Source organism: Danio aesculapii, chromosome 21 (genome assembly GCF_903798145.1).
Source record: "Danio aesculapii chromosome 21, fDanAes4.1, whole genome shotgun sequence".
In the NCBI taxonomy this organism is placed as follows: domain Eukaryota; kingdom Metazoa; phylum Chordata; class Actinopteri; order Cypriniformes; family Danionidae; genus Danio; species Danio aesculapii.
In genome coordinates this window covers 26,111,531-26,132,478 of record NC_079455.1, presented here as the reverse complement: position 1 = coordinate 26,132,478, position 20,948 = coordinate 26,111,531, and the positions used below count along the sequence as shown (strand labels likewise).

At 34.5% G+C, this 20,948-nt stretch overlaps 2 protein-coding genes across 3 annotated transcripts; one reads left to right on the top strand and one right to left on the bottom strand.

Annotated features, from left to right (window-relative positions):
• Window positions 1-80: 80 nt before the first annotated feature.
• Window positions 81-1,387, bottom strand: mrps18c (mitochondrial ribosomal protein S18C). The gene is made up of 6 exons (XM_056446835.1): window positions 1,259-1,387; window positions 978-1,036; window positions 808-891; window positions 665-722; window positions 332-391; window positions 81-233 (listed from the first exon to the last, which is right to left on the bottom strand). The coding sequence occupies exons 1-6, from the start codon at window positions 1,329-1,331 to the stop codon at window positions 157-159; spliced, it is 411 nt and encodes a 136-aa protein (XP_056302810.1). The 5' UTR covers window positions 1,332-1,387; the 3' UTR covers window positions 81-156.
• Window positions 1,388-2,173: 786 nt separating this feature from the next.
• helq (helicase, POLQ like) lies at window positions 2,174-20,802 on the top strand. 2 transcript variants are annotated; one of them, XM_056446217.1, is made up of 18 exons: window positions 2,174-2,623; window positions 5,174-5,753; window positions 7,980-8,158; window positions 8,293-8,493; window positions 9,517-9,589; window positions 9,671-9,768; window positions 9,844-9,942; window positions 10,073-10,218; window positions 11,221-11,460; window positions 13,329-13,470; window positions 14,012-14,116; window positions 14,197-14,407; window positions 15,044-15,201; window positions 16,148-16,246; window positions 16,583-16,756; window positions 19,014-19,127; window positions 19,209-19,343; window positions 20,616-20,802. In XM_056446217.1, exons 1-18 carry the CDS (start codon window positions 2,306-2,308, stop codon window positions 20,697-20,699), a joined length of 3,156 nt encoding a protein of 1,051 aa, XP_056302192.1. In that variant the 5' UTR covers window positions 2,174-2,305; the 3' UTR covers window positions 20,700-20,802. The 2 variants fall into 2 exon arrangements, with proteins under 2 accessions (XP_056302192.1, XP_056302193.1); XM_056446218.1 differs by lacking the exons at window positions 2,174-2,623; window positions 5,174-5,753; window positions 7,980-8,158; window positions 8,293-8,493 and having other exon boundaries at window positions 9,530-9,573.
• Window positions 20,803-20,948: the final 146 nt, after the last annotated feature.

Here is a 20,948-nt window from a genome sequence, read left to right as displayed (position 1 = left end):
GGTGTTTTTATTTATAATTGAAATGTTTTTTCGTTGTTGTTAGAGTTAATAAGACATAAATTTCTGTTTTTTCAGACATAATTGTTTCACACTTTAATATAAATCAGTTACAGAAACACAAAAACAGCTTGTACAGGAATAATCTTCATCCAGAACCTACTCAACGTGTTTAATACCACAAATTTCAGGGTCTTTAATAAACAGCGGGTCCTTCAGGGTGACTGACATGAAACCTGTGAACAGAAAAAACTTTGTGTATTTGTACTGAAAGCACAGGCGCAATTATTTTCACAGTTATAAAATAAAATTAATTGCAGCTATTAATTCTCACCCATTGATCGAGATTTCTTTATTGCCTTCGTTACCTCCTTCTGCTTTCGACCACACAAGCCTGTAAGCAAAATTTACAGTGTCCTAAATCAGTGTTTCTCAACCATGTTCCTGGAGGACCACCAACACTGCATGTCTCCTTTGTCTGTCACACCCATTACAGATCTTTCAGTCTCTGCTAATGAGCTAATGATCTGAATCAGGTGTGTTTGGTTAAGCAGACATGGATAACGTGCAGAGCTGGTGTTCCTCCAGAAACGTGGTTGAGAAACACTGTCTTGAATGACTGAATTACAAGAATTAAAGTGAACATTTGAGCTCATACGCCTCTCACCTGTTATGTGCCTGCCGTATATTCTGCCAGAGTGTGGAGAAATGAACTGAGACAAGAGCTGGAGAAAGATTTACAAAAGAGTTATTGCTTTAAAAATAAGAAATAATGGTAAATAATAATTATATTTCTGTAGATTTACTAACCTGAACGTTTTTGAAGTCCACAGTTACATTACACAAGATGCACGTCTTTGCAGGTTGCTTGTATGGGTTTTCCATTTTAATGGGCTGTAAAATACATCATGCAAATAAATATTCAGATGGTTCCAGTAAACGACAACAATTATACTTGTAGAAACACATAAATGTCTTGCCATGTCATCTTTACTGGCAGGATCTTGTTGAGATGTTGTCAAACTTCTGACGCATTGTGCTGAAAACAGATTAAATTAAATAATTGAACATTTCATTACTAGTATTATGTCATACTTCAACCACATCTAGGTTAATAACACAACCACACAATTACAAGTTGTACTATACTAGATGTTGTGTTAACGGTGCATCTCTTAAGCGTGCTTACGGAAATATAAAGTCTTGCTCCGGAAAACATTTTAGAGATAAAACGAATGATAAGATAATCCTGCAGAAGTACCTGAGGCTCTAGGAAGGACTGGTTGCTTGGGGAGTGCCTGTACTAACAGGCGACTGACAGAAAGGACAAACATCTCTCGATCTGTTTAGGAGACCACCATGACAGTTTCTGCTCGCTTCTTCTGTGGAGTCTATTAGCGCGAGTTTGAACGATTGTTGAGCTATACCGCCAACTATAGTATAGGAGTATGTTTTGAATGAAATTTATGTTTTAAACATTTTGAAATAGGGGTTTGAAATGCTTCGTTTTAATTAAACAAATTATTTTAAGACTATATATAATAAATAATAATAATAATTTAGCTGCATGTAAATACTCTGATTCCACAAAAAGACATTCCACACACACACAAAATGAAACTATACACACACACACACACACACACACACATATATATATATATATATATATATATATATATATATATATATATATATATATATATATATATATATATATATATATATATATACATACATATATATATATATATATATATATACATACATATATATATATATATATATATACATACATACATATATATATATATATATATATATATATACATACATATATATATATATATATATATATATATATATATATATATATATATATATATATATATATATATATATATATATATATATATGTGTGTGTGTGTGTGTGTATGTGTGTGTGAAATCAGAGTATTTAAATACATCATTTTTTGTTTTATTTACTGATCAGTTTTTTATTGATATTTTTAGTTAATTATTTGAAACATTTCTAAACTTCAATTTTAAGTAGGACCAAATTCCATTAAAAGGACTTTTATTCTGCTTTGCTTTAACAGTCACGTGGTCCAAAGACGCACTCCCATTGGTCAACTCTAGCAATCGTGTTTTCAAAAGTCTTTTCGTAAACATTTGCTCGTGCATTGTCGCTTAATTTTCTAGCATTACTTTGTGGATAATAATGGATACTTACTTATTGGTTTAGGTTTGGTGTTTTGACGCAATTCCTAAGGTCAGTTACCAAGCTGTTATACAGACATGGCAGTGGATGAATAAACAGTTTGTCTCTTCATTGTTATCGCTTAGTTGCTGTTGTCGGCTCTCTGACTTTATTTTAATAATATCGCTCAATGCTGACATCCCAGCGCACAGTATCTTTACAATAGTGATGTATACTGACAACCAACTACACGACATTGTGGTAAAGCGCAACACTTCGTCCTCAAGAAAGAGGTCAAGGGATGGAGTGAGAAGTCACGTCACTCCTGCCAAGAAAAGGTCCAGTTTTACATCAACAACGACATGTTTAACCGATAAAGAACAGATTTATACTCAAGACATGGCGGAGAATGAAGGGGTAGAGCTGGTAAGATGCCTCTTCTTTTTTCAGTAAAATAGATTTCAATCATAATGGAATAATGTAATAAATACTGGACACAATATTTAAAGAAACAAAAACAGATAGACTACAGAGTGTAAAGTCTTCATTCAGAACTTCTTAAAGTAATTCATACATTAAGTAATCAAATTTTTTTATATAACATCCATAAACGTTCGAATGATTACATATGGAAAATTGTACTATAGTAATGTATAGTAAATAGTATAGTGTTTGTTAACCATACTACAATAAAGTGTTGTATACTGCACATTAGGGCTGCACAGTATATCGTTTCAGCATCGATATTACAATATGTGAACATACAGTAGTCTCATCGCAGGATCTGTTATGTCAGGTGGGATTATAGTAGATCAGCACCACAGTTTCAGAACATGTGCTTTTTGGGGTCATCGCAAAGTTTAACCTTAAAATAGAATGAAAGATTTTTTATTTGAATGTGTTTTTAAAACCTGTGACTGCATAAGATTTAAGCAAACTTGAATCGAGAGTTTGTAACAGTATATAAACCAAAAATAATTAAATATGATTATTTATAAAATGGAGACTCTACTATATACAGTTTTATTTTACAAAATATTGAATTTCGGCAATACTGTTACATTCCACAGTAAGCCATAAAATTCATTTGCACCTGTTCAACTATATTGTATTTCATGCAGATACTCCTCTACAAAATAATCACAATCAATGTAAAATAAGTAATTCATTCCAATTAGTTATAAGTAATCTTGTGAAATTATATTTATATCACAATATATATCACAGACAAACTAAACATTGCAATGTCAGATTTTGCCCAATATCATGCAGCCCTACTGTACATATTATAGAATGTACACCTCTTAAATATGAATAAAATATTAATAAATACTTTACCATACACCTTAGTTTTTACTACAGTAAACTGCAGTATTGTTGTATAATATATAATTATAGAAAGCTAAGTACAGTCTTGGGTAGTTTGTTTATATTACCATAGTTTAGTATTACCACAGCAATTACATAATTACCACAGCAGAATCATCCAGCTAGGTTGACGTAGTGGCACAGTGGGTAGCGCTGTCGCCTCACAGCAAGAAGGTTGCTGGTTCGAGTCCTGGCTAGGCCAGTTGACATTTGTGTGGAGTTTGCATGTTCTCCCCATTTTCGTGTGGGTTTCCTCCGGGTGCTCCGGTTTCCCTCACAGTCCAAAGACATGCAATAGGTGAATTGTAAGCTAAAATTGTCTGTAGTGTATGTGAGTGTATGGGTGTTTCCTAGTGATGGGTTGCAGCTGTAAGGGAATCCTCTGCATAAGTTGGTAGTTCATTCCGCTGTGGCGACCCCTGATTAATAAAGGGACTAAGCTGAAAAGAAAATGAATGAATAAATGAATGAATAATCCAGCTACTTTACTATTGCTTGGTTCAAAATCCTTATTGTAATTGCACTATTGCATAAATTCATTCATTCATTTTCTTTTCGGCTTAGTCCCTTTATTTATCTGGGGTCGCCACAGCGGAATGAACCACCAACTTATCCAGCACTTGTTTTACGCAGCGGTTGCCCTTCCAGCTGCAACCCATTCCTTGGAAACACCCATACACTCTCATTCACACACATACACAACAGACTATTTTAGCTTACCCAATTCACCTGTACCGCATGTCTTTGGACTGTGGGGGAAACCAGAGCCCCCTAAGGAAACCCACACGAACGCATGGGAAAACATGCAAACTCCACACAAAAATGCCAACTGACCCAGCCGAGGCTTGAACCAGCGACCTTCTTGCTGTGAGGCGACAGCACTACCTACTGTGTCACCGCGTCACCTATTGCATAAGTTACTTTAGTATTTTTTCCATGTGGTTTAGGACAAAAACCTTTATTAATCAAATATCCAGATACTATATTTGTGTATATTTCTGTGAATATTATATATTTGTTTTGCACAGTTTAAAATGAACAAAAAGGAAAATCTACTAATTCTAGTGAACTTTACAGTGAAACTTCCAAAAGTCAGCTCATCACACACTAAAATACACAATGGTTATTTAGGCCTGTCCTCATTCCTTCTATTGGCCATCACCCATCATGGCCTTCCAATCATCCCTATTCACTGAATTGGCTCTATCACTGTCTCTCCACTCCACCAGTAGCTGGTGTGTAGTGAGCGCACTGGCGCCATTGTCCTGTGACTGCCGTTGCATCATCCAATTGAATGCTGCACACTGGTGGTGGTATTATGAGAAGCTTATGTGAAGCTGCTTTGACACAATCTACATTGTATAAGCGCTATACAAATAAAGGTGAATTGAATTGGTATGGAAAGACCCCCCTCATGATTGTGAAGCGTATGGCCGTACACAATAAATGCGCTATATAAATACACACATTACATTTTATTACATTACATTAGGCTTCTAATGTTACAGAATTATAAACATACCACAGACGTTGCTGTAATTTAGCATGTTTTAATGTCACCCTACAATACCTATGTAACCCTATGAAAATGTTTCTGTTATAATTCAGTGCTGCAGTGACAATGAAGATCTCTTTGAGGGTTATGACAGCATAGTGGCTGACAGCTCTTTTCTGGCTAAGCTTGAAGACGTGGAGCTCCAGACGAGGCAGTGCTACGATCAGCAAACTCCCAACGCCTGTGCGGATGATCTCTCTGACTCCATCTTAGCTGAGGATTTCAGAGACTCGTCACCAAGAGCTTTACCAAGCTCTCAACTTGAATTTCAAAAAGCTATCACAACGCCACACAAAAGCCCCTCCAGAGGTGCGCACAGCTCCTCTACCAATGATTTGATGAATCCCGGGCCGGCTGTCAATCATGCTGATCTCAGCGTCAACAAGCCACATTCAAAGGCCAGAAGAAGCATGAAGGACCATCTTAAGAAAGTGCTGATGGATAATGCAGCAACGACTAGCACCATCTCCAAGATGGTACAGCAAAAAGAAGCTGTGATGAATGAAGAAATGAGTTATGCCATGCAGGCTATGGAGTCCATAACCACTGAGGGAGACCTGGGTCCTTTTTTTGGGCTTCCGTCCAAAGTTAAAGATCTTATTTTCAGATTAAAGGGAATCCAAGACTTGTATGGTAAGTATTTAATGCCATGCTATTTTAGAAGTCTTGGTGTCCTCATCAAATGAACTCACTTTATTTTGATGGTCCGTTTGTTGAATTTAAGTTACATTGCATTTACATGCCAACTAATTCTCGTTAGATTATAAGTAGACTGGTGGGTTGGGGTTAGGGTTATTGTAAGTTGGCATGTACTTGCAAAGTGTCTTATAGTCAGTTAAATGTCTGTCGAAGGAGCAGTATCAATAGATATTAAGCAGAAAGTCTACTAATACTCAAATAAACCATCAAAATAAAGTGTTACCAATTTAATATACCTAAATACACCTAAATAATATACCTAAAAAGCATATTAAATGCATGTAGTTTTCTTTAAAAAAAGCTGAAAAATGGCTGAAATAATGGTCTATTATCATTCAACGTATTATATATATATATATATATATATATATATATATAAATATATATATATATATATATATATATATATATATATATATATATATATATGTGTGTGTGTAAAAATTAACAACATTGTTATTCTAAATTGTACTTTTATATAATAAGTAAATTATATAGTGCCTAATGTATATAAGTACAGCTCTCACAAATCTGTCATTTAAATTCATACTTTATAGGATGCTTTGCAATATTATATGTGTGGATGTACATTGTATTAGTCAGTACTGAAGCCAAATATGGAGCAAATCTAACAAAATAATGATAAAAATTATGATAACGGTACCCCAAATTTATATGTTAGACAAAAATATTGAACTAAAATGAAAAAAAAAAGCAAGAATCAAGAGAAACTTAATGTATAAAGTTTTGTTGAGGGCTGCACGGTGGCGCAGTGGGTAGCATGTTTGCCTCACAGCAAGAAGGTTGCTGGTTCTGCGTTTTTTGTGTGGAGTTTGCATGTTCTCCTCGTGTTTGCGTGGGTTTCCTCTGGTTTTCCCCACAAGTCCAAAACCATGTGGTATAAGTGAATTGAATAAGTTAAATTGTCCATAGTGTATGTGTGTGAATGAGTGTGTATAGATGTTTCCCAGTGATGGGTTGCAGCTGGAAGGGCATCCGCTGCGTAAAACATATGCTGGATAAATTGGCGGTTCATTCCGCTGTGGCGACCCCAGATTAATAAAGGGACTAAGCCGAAAAGAAAATGAATGAATGAATGAAGTTTTGTTGAAAATGTGTAGATTGTACATTTTTTTAAATGAATTTAACCGTATTCTCTTTTTATTGACCATTTTGAGGGATGTAAACAATAACAATGGCCCTGACCTATTTCCTGTATTACATTTTACATTTCCATAGCTTCTGAGAGTCCAAAAAGTTTCACATATTGATGAATAATGTTACGATAGCTGTTATAATCATAACAAGTTATGATTGAATCACCTCTTGTTACAGTTATGAAATAGTTTGACAACATGCAGGAAATGTTCATGGGCCAAAGACATGACCACATTGAAATGGTCTATAAATAAATATATTGAAATAGTTGGCGCCAATAATCTAGTGATACTGTGCACTGACATATAGCACCAACAATCCCAAGTTTGATTCCTGGCTAGAGGTCTTTTGCCGATCCTTCCCCTCTCTCTGCTCCCAATGCTTTCCTGTCTGAAATCACAATAAAGATGAAAAAACCCCAAAAAGTCATTATTAAATATATTGAATTAAGAATTTTTTTTAATGCACAGAAGTATATTGCCTAAATTCACAGAGAAACAGATAAAAATATTCATTTTCAACGTGTGTGTGTGTGTGCATGTGTGTGTGTGTGTGTACTCATTTATGCTGAGCACTGTATATTTAATTACATATTTAAAAATATATTCATATTCTTGCTGGCAAATGCTCAAATCCTAGGATAGGCTAAATATAAAGATCTAAAATGGGAATGATAATTTAGGTACTGCATTGTGTTATTTAAAATAGTGTCTTTTAATATGTCTTTAATATGTCTTTTAATATTAGTGCCGTTTAGCGATTAATCACATCTAATCTCTCACAAAATTAAAGTTAACAAAATAACTTTGTATAACTGAATGAGATTTGAGTGGGTGTTTTCTGTAAATCATCATGATTAGACAATGCATGATAGTCATATTATGTTTGGGTAAAATGTATGGCTAAAAAATTAAAGCTGTTTTACACTTTGACATATTTGATGCTTTTTGTTCTTTAACACTGATGTTCTATAATCGCTTCTTTTTTTGCTTTTGGTTTCAGAGTGGCAGAAGACCTGTTTGAGCCTGGATTCGATTCAGCAGAGGAGAAATCTTATTTATTCTTTACCAACAAGTGGAGGAAAGACCCTTGTGGCAGAGATTCTCATATTTAAAGAGCTCTTGTGTAGAAAGAAGGATGCACTGCTTATTTTGCCGTACATATCTTTGGTTCAGGAAAAGGTATGTATTCATGCGTGATTTATTTATTATCTAAACAAAAATTAATAATAATTTTGCCAATTGTAATATAAGCAATTTTGTATTCTTTATTATTAATCCCATTTCATGTAACCGATGCATTGATTTGCCTGCAGGTTCGAGGGTTGTCTAGTTTTGGAATTGAGTTGGATTTCATGGTGGAGGAGTATGCTGGTAGTAAAGGGAAGTTTCCTCCAGTCAAGAGAAGAAATAAAAATTCTCTCTACATCACAACCATTGAGAAGGGACACAGCCTTGTAAATTCATTAATCGAAAATGACCGTTTAGACAATATTGGCCTGGTTGTTGTGGATGAGGTGTGTATTCAAAAATATTATTATTATTAAACTTTTCTCTTTATTTTGCTTTTTTTTCATACTATGTTGGTCTGTAAGATTTTTCATGTTTTTAAAAGATTCTTATGCTCACCAAGATATCTTTATAAGATTAAAAATATGGAAAAACAGTAATATTGTTGAGAATAACTTTCTCACCGTCTAAATAAAATGTATTTAAGTGTTTTTAAATAATTTTTTTCCGTGATGACAGTTGAATTTTCAGTAGCCATTACAATATTACTTATTGAAATACATTGAATTGTTTCTCATGATTTTGTTTTAATTATTAATGCTTAAAACAGTTGTGCCACTTAATATTTTTAAGGAAACCATAAACATTTATTTCGGCAGCATTTTATTTATTTAATGTATAAGTCTGATCCTAAACTTGAGAATGCTGGTGTTCAGTTGAATGATTAGCCCTCCTGTTCATTTTTTTTTTCATTTTCAAATATTTCCTAAATGATCTTTAACAGAGCAATGAATGTTTCACAGTATTTCTCGTAATATTTTTTTCTTCTGGAAAAAGTTTTGGTTGTTTTATTTCAGCTAGAATAAAAGCAGTTTTTAATTTTTTAAAAACATTTTAAGGTCAAAATTATTAGCTCTCTTAAGCATTTTTTTTTTCGATTGTCTACAGAACAAGTTACAGTTGTTCAATGAATTGCCTAAATATCCTAATCTGCCTAGTTAACCTAACTAACCCAGATATGCCTTTAATCTGAGTACTATTGTCTTGAAATATATCTAGTAAAATATTATTTTCTGTCATCATGGAAAAAATAAAATAAATCAGTTATTATAAATTAGTTATTAAAGCTGTTATGTTTAGAAATGTGTTGAAAATCTCTCTGTTAAACAGAAATTGGGGGAAAATATATAATAATAATTCTTAATTATCTTAAAATAATAATATATAATAATAATTCTGACGTTAACTGTATATGATAAGCTATTAAAATGAAATGAAATGAAATGAATGTATATTTTATTAATTTTTAGCTTCACATGCTTGGTGATGGGAGCAGAGGGGCGATCCTTGAAATGACTTTGTCCAAGGTTCTCTACATGAGCAGTACGTTTCTAAAAAAAAATACATCTGTAATGTTTACTTCAATCTGAACCTCATAATCATGTTATTTCTTAATCAAAACAGAATCAACCCAAGTTATCGGCATGAGCGCGACACTAGGCAATGTGAAAGATCTCCAGAGCTTCCTAAAAGCTGAAAACTACACTAATAACTTCAGGCCTGTAAGAATGACTGCCATTAAGAATTTGCCAATATTTCAATAAACTGGTTCTAATAAACACCCATTGATTCTCTAGGTTGAGCTGAAAGAATATGTGAAAATAAAGGACAGCATATATGAAGTTGACCCAAAGGAAGAGCCATGCTTCACTTTCTCAAGACTCCTGAATTTTAAGGTATGAAAGCTCACTCAAGCCCAAGCTCAGCTAAGTTCACCCAAGCTCAAGCTCCTTTTTAAAAAAAAAAGCTCAATAAGATATTGATCTACTGAGCTCATTGAACCTTTTGTTTGATGGACTTTCTCAGTACTCCAGTGGAATGCAGAAAATGGACCCGGACCACATCATAGCTCTGGCTACAGAAATCATCCCGCAGCAGTCCTGCCTCATATTCTGTGCCACCAAGAAGAACTGCGAGAATCTAGCCGGAATGATCTGCAAGTATTTAAATAAGTGCGTATGATTTTAGCAGTGTTCATTTTAAAGGCATAATTCACCCCCAAATGAAAATGACCTCATAATTTACTCTCCCTCATGTAGAGTTTATTTCTCTTCAATATGGTGGCCATTGTTATCACTCTAAATTGCCCTTCGGACGGCAATAAATCCCATTTAAAACACACAAAATCTAAATCAAAATTTGCAGATAAAGGGATACTTTACCCAAAAATGAAAATTATGTCATCATTTATTCATCCTTCAGTTGTTTAAAACCTACTTGAGTTTCTTTTGTATTTTGAATATTTAGATATTTTGAAGAATGCTGGATGCTAGTACCCATTAACTTCCATAGTAGGGCAAAAGATTACCATTACCATTATATATACAGTTGAAGTCAGAAGTATTAGCCCTTTTTCAAATTTTTTTTTCTTTTTTAAATATTTCCCAAATGATGTTTAACAGAGCAAGGAAATTTTCGCAGTATGCCTGATAATATTTTTTCTTCTGGAGAAAGTCTCATTTGTTTTATTTTAGCTAGAACAAAAGCAGTTTTTAATTTTTTAAAAATCCATTTTAAGGTCAAAATTATTAGCCCATTTGGCCTAAAATTTTTTTCAATAGTCTACAGGACAAACCATCGTTATACAATAACTTGCCTAATTACCCTAACCTGCCTAGCCTAATTAACCTAGTTGAGCCTTTATATGTCACTAAGCTGTATAGAAGTGTCTTGAAAAATATCTTGTCAAATATTATTTACTGTCATCATGACAAAGATAAAATATATCAGTTATCAATGAGTTATTCAAACTATTATGTTTAGAAATGTGTTGAAAACATCTCTCCGTTAAACAGAAATTGGGGAAAAATTCAGACTTCAACTATATATGTATATATATATATATAATGAAATACAATTCATCAACAAAATGAAACACTGACCTATAAAAGCTCTTCTTTGTTTATAAAGTCGATAATTAATAAAATCAATCCTCTGTAATTATTTGTTTTCAGAGAGTTCATAAAACACAAGGAGTCAGAAAAAGCCACTCTTTTGGGTGAGCTAAAAAGCAGCGGGAACGGCTCGCTGTGTCCTGTGCTGCAGAAGACTGTACCCTTTGGTTTGGCTTACCATCACAGCGGCCTGACCAGCGATGAAAGGAAGCTGGTAGAAGAGGCTTATTCCTCTGGAGTGCTCTGTCTCCTCACCTGCACCTCTACTCTTGCTGCGGGCATCAATCTTCCTGCACGCAGGTTTGTCTAGAGCAGTGTTGAGTTATGTTGGCCAAAATGAAAAACGGCTTTCGAGCATAAAAACCAGGGGTGTCTAATCCTACTCCTCCAGGGCCGCTGTCCTGCAAAAGTTGACCTATTACCAGCTCCAACACACATTTGCCTGGAAGTTTCTAGCAAGTCTGAAAACCTTGAATAGCTGGTTCAGGTGGGTGTGATTTGGAGCTAAACTCTGCTTGATAGTGATCCTCCAGGAACAGGTTTGGACACCTCTGATCTAGGTGTAATTCAGATTTCATTCTGTCGTATATGATGCTACTTTCATGTGTATTTGAATCACTGTAAATTAAGCCTGCACAATATATCACTTCAGCGTCGATATCACACAAGATTTGCAACGTTGAGTGAATATGACTTTTCTAGTGGGATACTGGACACAATTGGTCCCTTAGGTAATGTTTACAACTTGGAAATGTTGAGATGATTATTATTATTTATTTTTCAGCATGTACAGGTTTATTATACTACAAAATCACTTCACATTCCTTAACAAGAAGGATTAAATGAGAAAAGAAGTTAAATAAATAAAGAAAAAATAAATTGGATAGAAATATATTATACATATTTTCAATTTTAATTATTAATAAAAGCTATTAAGTGCACTTTTAGTGCATAAAATACCTGTATACAAATATTTTTATGCCAAAATGTTAAAGGAGGAGCATCGTTTATCGTTGTAATTGCTTTTCTATTAAATTTTTAGACTTGGAAATCACTTTTATATATATTTTAATCTCATTTTCTGGTACCATAAAGAGAGAGGTTTGCTTTTTGCAATCTTGGATATGTGTATGTGAAATTTACTAATAAAATAAAGTTTATTAAAAAAACAGCATCTTTTAATGAGCGATCCTTAACATAACAACCCCAAATCACATGATTATAAGATAAGGAAAATGTTTATGAGCAATAAAAGCTTCAACATTAATCCGAAGATGTTGAGTATATTGGCCAGACCAAAATAAATGTGAAATAGTTTCATTAAAGCTTTCACAAAAACAGCATCGAGATAATTCTGATATCTGAGATGACAAAAACCATAAACATTCAATGTGGTTTAGGGAAGAGTGATTATTGCCGTGACTGCTATTATTATTATTCGTTTTTCAAAACTTTTGCATCACCTTGTCTTGTCGGTAAAGTACAGTCATTTGAAGCATAGTTTATGTTTGATAATCCGTTAAATTAACATGTATTTGACTGAAATTCCAGGGTTATCAGCAAACTGATTGTCTAGTGCAGAGAATGTTTATACGGTTGTCAGCATCTTTTCAAAAACAAAGCTTTTTAAAGCGACAAACTTTTAAATAGTGACTTTATAAGTGGGAACTAGGACTTTTCAATAGCATCATTAGAGTGTCTTGTTTCTTTTTTTCTAAGAGCATGACATAACAATATTCATACATTTTTACTTGAATTCGTGAAGACATTCTGTAAAATGTAATTTAGTGTAGCTTATATAACACAATACTCTTATTAGGCATATTTAGAACAAGAACCATTTAATGGCAAAAGAGTCCCAAAGTACTAATTGATAAATATTTTAACAACATAAAGGGATAGTTCATGCAAAAATAATAATTTACTCATGATGATTGCCTCATACTTAAATGGTTCTAAAGCTTTATGAATTGCAGAGAAACAAAAAACAAGGCACTGAATGAAGAATGGAGAGAAAAAGCAGCCATAGTAGGAACAAAACATCAATAGTATGAACAAAAAAAGACGTCTAATCTTTGACTCATGCAACAGCTGTTCTGATTGCTGAAGTTTTCTTAAATCAGATCATACTTACTACTGATCTCTTATGTGCATGTGGCGATTCTCAGAGTGATTCTGCGCTCCCCATATGTGGCTGCAGACTTTTTAAAGAGAAGTCAGTACAAACAGATGGTGGGCAGAGCAGGACGAGCTGGAATTGATGCCATGGGCGAGAGCATCCTCATCCTGCAGGACAAAGATATAAACACGGTAATTCATTCTTTAAAAAGTTTAAAAGACTGCAGTTATTATAGTCTAATATAATGCTAATTATCATTTTAGTTATTTATGATCATAAATATATTTTAATTACTTACATTAATATGCTTGACAATTAATTAAGCTCCAATTTATATGTTTGGGTCTATACATTTATTTCTGTCATTAGTCTGATTAATGTACATTGATTTAAATATATTTTTAGTGCTTTTCTCGTGAACTTTCCATTTATTAAAAATTCAATATTAAGATGACAAAATATATCAAAGATATGTTTCAAAATCAGCATAAAGTGATTTTTGAAGAATCATGGGCCACTGAAGACTGGATAAATCATGCTGAAAATCTTAATTTTTATTACAAAGATTATAATAATTTGAACAATATTAATATTTTTACTTATTTCAATATTTTTTAGTAAATAAATCCTTTGTCATCAAATAATACTTAAATCATTTTTTAAAATCCTACCAATCCAAATCTTACTGTTCATTTGAATGTTAATGCATCTAAACAATTGTTTTCTTCCCAGGCCAAAAACCTACTGTGTGCTCCAATGGAGAAGTGTTATAGCAACCTTCTTCATGATGGAGGACGGGGCCTACTCAGCCTCATCCTGTCTCTCATTGGCCTGAAAGTATGTCAAATGTTTTAAAGCACTATTAAAAGTGGTCTAATCAAGCATGACAAAAACTGACCTGTTTCCTTTAATTTCAGATAACCAAAACTGTAGATCAGGTGAGGGATTTGATGAAAGGCACATTGCTCAGTGTGCAGGAGGCTCAGGTCAGTCCAGAGAAGAGTTTGTGGGATCTTACAGTGGAATCCATACAGACACTGAAGCAGAAGAACCTCATCGAAGTCTCTTCTGATGTAAATAATCAAAACATTCTGCAAATCACCAGGCTTGGAAGAGCTACATACAAAGGTAAAAAAAAGAAATAGGGGCGTGGCTACAGGGCTTAAAGGGATAGTTCTACCAAAACTGAAAAAATCTGTCATCACTTACCCACCCTTTACTTGTTCCAAACCGGTTTGACTTTCTTTCTTCTGTTGAACACAAAAGAAGATAATTTGATGAAAGCTGGAAACCTGTAATCATTGACGTTAATTGTATTTGTTTTTCTTACTAAGGAATCTACGAAGGTTACATGTTTTCTGCTTTCTTCACAATATTTTCTTTTTGTTCAACAGAAGAAAAAAATCACTTGAGGGTGAGTAAATAGTGAGTATTTTTTATTTTGGGGTATACTATCCCTTTAAATTGAAGAATTCTGTTTTACCACAGGGTGGCAGTGTTACCTTGATTCCAAAATTTTCAAGAGGTGTCTGGATGCAGACCTGATGCAGTGCAATCTGAGCTGTACCTATGCTTTCTAATGCGCTCACCTACCCCTCAACAGTGAGGTCACTAGCTCCATTGAATGCATTGTGTCTGAGATTGCAGTCTTAGCTTGCATCATCAAGGCTGCATCCAGATACTATTGAATTTTCAGAGATTTTCATTATTTAGAATTTTTCCACGTGTAATGTTTTCCATTTGATTTATTACCTGTGTTTTTAGGTTCAGTAGACCTAAGCTACTGTGATGTGCTCTATCGAGACCTCTCAAAAGGGCTGGAGGGTTTACTCCTCAACAGTTTCCTGCACTTAGTGTATTTGGTTACTCCATATGACATGGTGCATCAGTGCAAACCGGATTGGATGATCTACTTCAGGCAGGTGGGATGCTTTTATCAGGTTAATCCTGGTTTACTTGCACCATATCGTTCAAATGTTTGAATTTGTTTTTCCTCTTTTTAAATGAAGTCTCGTTGATTAAAAATACAGTAACAATAATAACATTTTGGAGTATTACTACAATTTTAAATATATGTGCTATTTTGTAGTATTTTAGGTTTTTTTTGTTGTTGCCAAAGTTGAGTTTTCAACATCAATACTTACGTTTTCAGTGTCTCTCTCACATGTGATCTTTCAGAAAGTATTTTTAGATATGCTGTTTTAGTTCTCCAAAAAAACATTTTGTATGATTAGAAATGATCATAAAATAATGTTGCTTAAAGTAAAAAACAGCATTTATTTGATGTAGAAATATTTTGTAACATTGTAATAATATGTAATTCTAATAACATTTTAGAACATTATGAATATATAACATTTGTCACTTTTAATCAATTTAATGCAACTTTCCTGAACACAAGTACTAATTTCTTTTATTTTTAATACATTTTTATTAATTATTTATTTTAATAAATGCTATTTATTATACTGTATATTTACTTATTATTTCTTTTTATATAAATTGTTAATTAAATATTGATTACCACCTACAAGTTTGGTATTTCGAGTGAGCATATGCTTTAATAACATGATTTTTGTATTATTTAGATACTGTTTTAGTTTCCTAAAATAATTTAATTAGATTTTATTTGTATGCTTTACAATTCCATTTCAAAATTTGAGTTTGTTGTTGATTAAATGTTTAAAGCAAAATATATTTTTTTATAATTTATATTCATTTAAATGAAAGAGATAAATGTTGTTTTTGCAGTAATTCATTTCTTTTTTTGTTTTTATATTTTAGTGCTAATTTTAGTTTCTGATCAATTGGTTATTCTGTAATCTCAATTCTGCATTCATCCTCAATACAAATGTTTCCCTGTACCAGTTCACAAATTTGTCGGCTGCTGAGCAGAAGATGGCCACCACGGTTGGAGTTCCTGAGAGTTTTGTGGCCAGAAAGGCAGCAGGACAGAGTGTGAGGAAGGTTGGTGAAACCAGCATTCCTCTCATTCTTCACAATACCATACAAGTGATTCAGAGCATTTTTTGTTTGGGATTAAACAGCTTAGGTATAATAGGCCAACGAAAGCAGTAGAAAGAGATCATTAGCTGAGTGTTTTTTAAACATTAGCCATGAATTAAATATGAAATTCCTTCATCCTAATCCTCTTAAAGGATTTGCAGAGCATTAATGCTAAATCTACTCTTAACCTTTCTCACGTTTCTGAAAGAAATGAAAATAATGGTTTACTGTGAGTAAAGCTGAATCATCATCTGAGGTGGATTTCATGATGTTTGTTTGTTTGTTTCTTTGTGTCAGTCTGTGGATGTTGTGGTAGTGAACAGGTTGTATCTGGCTCTGGTCCTGTTCTCCTTACTGAAGGAAACAAACCTGTGGATTGTGTCCGAACGATTCCAACTGAATAGAGGTTTTGTTCAGACTCTCCTCAGCTCAGCGTCTGCTTTTGGATCCTCTGTGCTGCACTTTACTGAGGTTGAGAGACACATTTTGTTAAAGCCGTTGAATACACATAAGCCTACATACAGTTGAAGACAATTATTTTAAGACATTTGAATTATGTTCCAAAAATATATAACCCAATTCAAACCACTCAAACAAACACCAACAAACAAGTTGGTAGTTGTATTTAGAATGTTGGGAAAAAAATACTGTCATGTTCAGGCTGCCCCATCAGTTGCCATTGACAATAATTCATTCATTCATCCATTTTCTTTTTTAGCTTATTCCCTTTATTAATCAGGGGTCGCCACAGCGGAATGAACCGCCAACTTATCCAGCATATGTTTTACGCAGTGAATGTCCTTCCAGCTGCAACCCATCACTGGGAAACACCCATACACTCATCCTTACCTATACAGCATGTCTCTGGACTTGTGGGGAAAAACGGAGCACCCGGAGGAAACCCACACGAACACGGGGAGAACATGCAAACTCCACACAGAAATGCCAACTGACCCAGCTGAGGCTTCAAGCAGCGACCTTCTTGCTGTGAGGCAACAGCGCTACACACTGTGCCCCTGTGTCGCCCTGACAATAGTTCAATAATTAATTAAATGATCCTTCTCAAGGCTAAACAGACATTTACTGAAGCTTATCTTTTCAGATTAAGTCCGAGGTTATTGCTATTTGTTGGAAAACCATATCACACTGCTCAGGCGTTCCTCGATCCAACAAACGCAGATTAAAAATGTTCAGTTGGATGAAAACAAACTCCAACAGACTTGTTGTTGTTCTTCTGTGCGGTAACAGAGCAAGAAAAGTTTTCACAGTACTGCCCATTATATTTTTTTCTGGAGAAAGTCTTATTTCTTTAAGTTTGGCTAGAATAAATGTATGTATTTTTTAAAAATTTAAATGTGTAAATATATTTTTTTGATTTTTTTCAATATTATTAGTTCTCTTGGGATTTTTTTTCTTCAATTAACTACAGACACCACTGTTTTCCAATGACTTGCCTAGTTAAGCCAATTAACCTAGTTAGGTCGAGTTAACTGCACTGAATATATATATGATGAGATGAGAATCAGCACCTCCAGGTCCAAGGCTCCACCGGAAAAAGGTGGTTTGCCATCTCCAGGTTGGAGGAAAGTCCTTACCCCTGGTAGAGGAGTTCAAGTATCTCTGGGTTTTGTTCACGAGTGAGGGAAGGATGGAATGTGAGATTGACAGGCGGATTGGTGCAGCAGTAATGCGGTCAATGTACCGGTCCATTGTGGTTAAGAAGGAGCTAAGCCGAAAGGCAAAGCTTTCGATTTACTGGTCAATTTACGTCGCTACTCTCACCTATGGTCATGAGCTTTGCGTCATGGCCGAAAGGACAAGATCTCGGATACAAGCAGCCGAAATGAGTTTCCTTTGCTGGGTGGCAGGGCGCACCCTTATAGATAGGGTGAGGAGCTCTTTCACCAGGGAGGAGCTCGGAGTAGAGCCGCTGCTCCTCCACATCGAAAGAAGTCAGCTGAGGTGACTCGGGCATCTGTTTCGGATGCCTCCTGGATGACCACCTAGGGAGTTGTTCCAGGCATGTCCCACCAGGAGGAGGCCTCAGGGAAGACCCAGGACACGCTGGAGGGACTATGTCTCTCGGCTTACCTGGGAACACCTTGGGATCCCCCCGGAGGAGCTGGAGAAAGTGTCTGGGGAGAGGGAAGTCTGGAGTTCTCTCCTTAGACTGCTGCCTCTGCAACCCGGCCCCAGATAAGCGTATGAAAATGACATGACATTATGACATATATATATGGTATATATATGGTTTACTCAAATCAGATTTAGGACTTGTTCATATCATATGTGGAAATGTATCCGATATGAAATGTGTCTAAACCTTAAATCTTATATCTTAGGACAAAAAAAGCTTTTATATCGCCATGTAGCTCAAGTATTTAAGCATATTTAACGAGAGAGAGAGAGCGAGAGCGACATACGTCTCGCAATATAAGCTAATATAAAACTATTGCATAAATCACACCATGAACATGACATTAAAATAGCTGCTGGTTTAAAAAAGCCTAGATTAAAAGATAGCCAAATGAGAACTTTTCTTGGCAAAAGAATTTAGTTATATATTAGTTATTAAAATGAATGTTTAAAACGTGTCATAAAAACTATCATTTTAATAATAATTTGTCTTCAACTGTATCTGTATTAGCCGTGTATCAATTTTATTGTGTTCTTATACAGTGTTATAAATTGATTTGGGTACTAAATCAAATTTGTCTGGTCATTTCAGGAGCTGGAGGAGTTTTGGGCATACAAAGCTCTTCTCTCCGAGTTGACCCGGAGATTGACTTACTGTGTGCAGGCTGAGCTCATTCCTCTCATGGAGGTGTCTGGAGTTCTGGAGGTAAGTGTACAATATTTATGACCAGAATATTTGCTTTGATATTTGTGTGCTCATTTTGCTTTTTATTCTCTTTTGATTTAGCATCGTGCTAAGCAGCTATACAGTGCTGGTTACAAGACACTAGCACATCTAGCCAATGCAGATCCACGAACTCTGGTCAAAACTATTGAAAACCTCTTTAAGAAACAAGCGTATCAAATTGTTGCATCGGCAAAAGTAAGTATAGTATTGCATTATACCAAAGTCCTTTTAAGGCAAGTCATTTCACTTGGCGGCCATCTTTGAAATGCCTGTCTGAATGGGGAATCATCAAATTCTCCAAAACTGTTTGCCAAGCTAGCATGTTTACCTGACAGAAAGAAGGTCACTGGTTCGAGCCTCGGCTTGGTCAGTTGGCATTTCTGTGTGGAGTTTGTATGTTCTCCCCGTGTTCGTGTGGGTTTCCTCTGGGTGCTCTAGTTTCTCCCACAAGTCCAAAAACATGTGGGACTAGTGAATTGGGTAGGCAAAATTGTCCGTAGTATATGTGTATGAAAGAGTGTGTATGGATGTTTCCCAGTAATGGGTTGCAGCTGGAAGAGCATCCGCTGCATAAAACGTGCTGGATAAGTTGGTGGTTCATTCCGCTGTGGTGACCCGTGATTAATAAAGGGACTAAGCCGAAAAGAGAATGAATGAATGAATGCCAAGCTTACGATTACATTACATATTTGCAACCTCATTTATGGCTGTGTTACACATTATCATCATCAATAATGATCATCAGAATGCTCTTCTGCTCTTCTAAAGTAATTCACTATATACTCATATTCAATCTTTGAGGACCATTGGAAAAAAAATAATAATAATAATAACACACACACATATATATATATATATATATATATATATATATATATATATATATATATATATATATATATATATATATATACATACACACACACACACATACACATATATATATATGTATGTGTGTGTGTGTTTGTATATATATATATATATATATATATATATATATATATATATATATATATATATATGTGTGTGTGTGTGTGCGTGTGTGTGTGTGTGTATGTGTGTATATATATATTTATGTATTATTTATATTTTAGTTTTGTATTTATTTATACATTTATTTTTATAAAATAAACCACATCTACATAGGTTTTTTCCCCTTGCATGGAAATCAAATGCTGATATCAGGCATCACAAAAGTTTCAGACGTATCATAAAAGCATCATAAAGGCATTAACTCACATGATTGCTATCATATGCCTCAAGATATAGATAACAGAGACAGCCTTTTATAAAAATGTGATGATTTTGAATACTTTTTGAGGAGACAAATTCACTGTCACTATATTCAAAACACTGACTAGGCTTTCAGGAACTAAATTACTCTCAGAATGTCAGTCTAACGTTAACCGGATTGAGGGTGTTTTTCACACTTCTGTAATAGTTAACTTTCTCACTGTTCATTTTCAGATGTTATTAACAGAAAAAGCAGAAGCCTTGCGGGAGGAGGTGGACGACCTGCTTATGATGCCATCGGATCTCCCGTCATTGTAGATTCTGTACATTTGTATTTAAGTGATGTAAATGGCATGTATATTATCGAATCCACCTGTAATTATGTAAACAACCGTGTACCTGCATGTCTGGCTGAAATAAAAGTGGAAGTTAACTTGTAGCACCTTTGTTACTCGTGATGTTATTTTGTATCATAAAGACTTTACAACCAAAGGTGGAGCAAACTCACAAACAACCTCTTTTATTATCAGTTCCAGCCAATCAGCGCGCGTATGCAAATTAAGGAAC

Coding starts and splice junctions, on each gene's coding strand:
- helq (XM_056446217.1), top strand. CDS start 2,306: ATGAATAAACAGTTTGTCTCTTCATTGTTATCGCTTAGTTGCTGTTGT. Junction 10,219..11,220: donor ATCTGCAAGTATTTAAATAA/GTGCGTATGATT, acceptor ATTTGTTTTCAG/AGAGTTCATAAAACACAAGG. Junction 16,247..16,582: donor CAGGACAGAGTGTGAGGAAG/GTTGGTGAAACC, acceptor TCTTTGTGTCAG/TCTGTGGATGTTGTGGTAGT.
- mrps18c (XM_056446835.1), bottom strand. CDS start 1,331: ATGTTTGTCCTTTCTGTCAGTCGCCTGTTAGTACAGGCACTCCCCAAG. Junction 1,037..1,258: donor AGTCCTTCCTAGAGCCTCAG/GTACTTCTGCAG, acceptor ATCTGTTTTCAG/CACAATGCGTCAGAAGTTTG. Junction 892..977: donor CTGCCAGTAAAGATGACATG/GCAAGACATTTA, acceptor TGTATTTTACAG/CCCATTAAAATGGAAAACCC.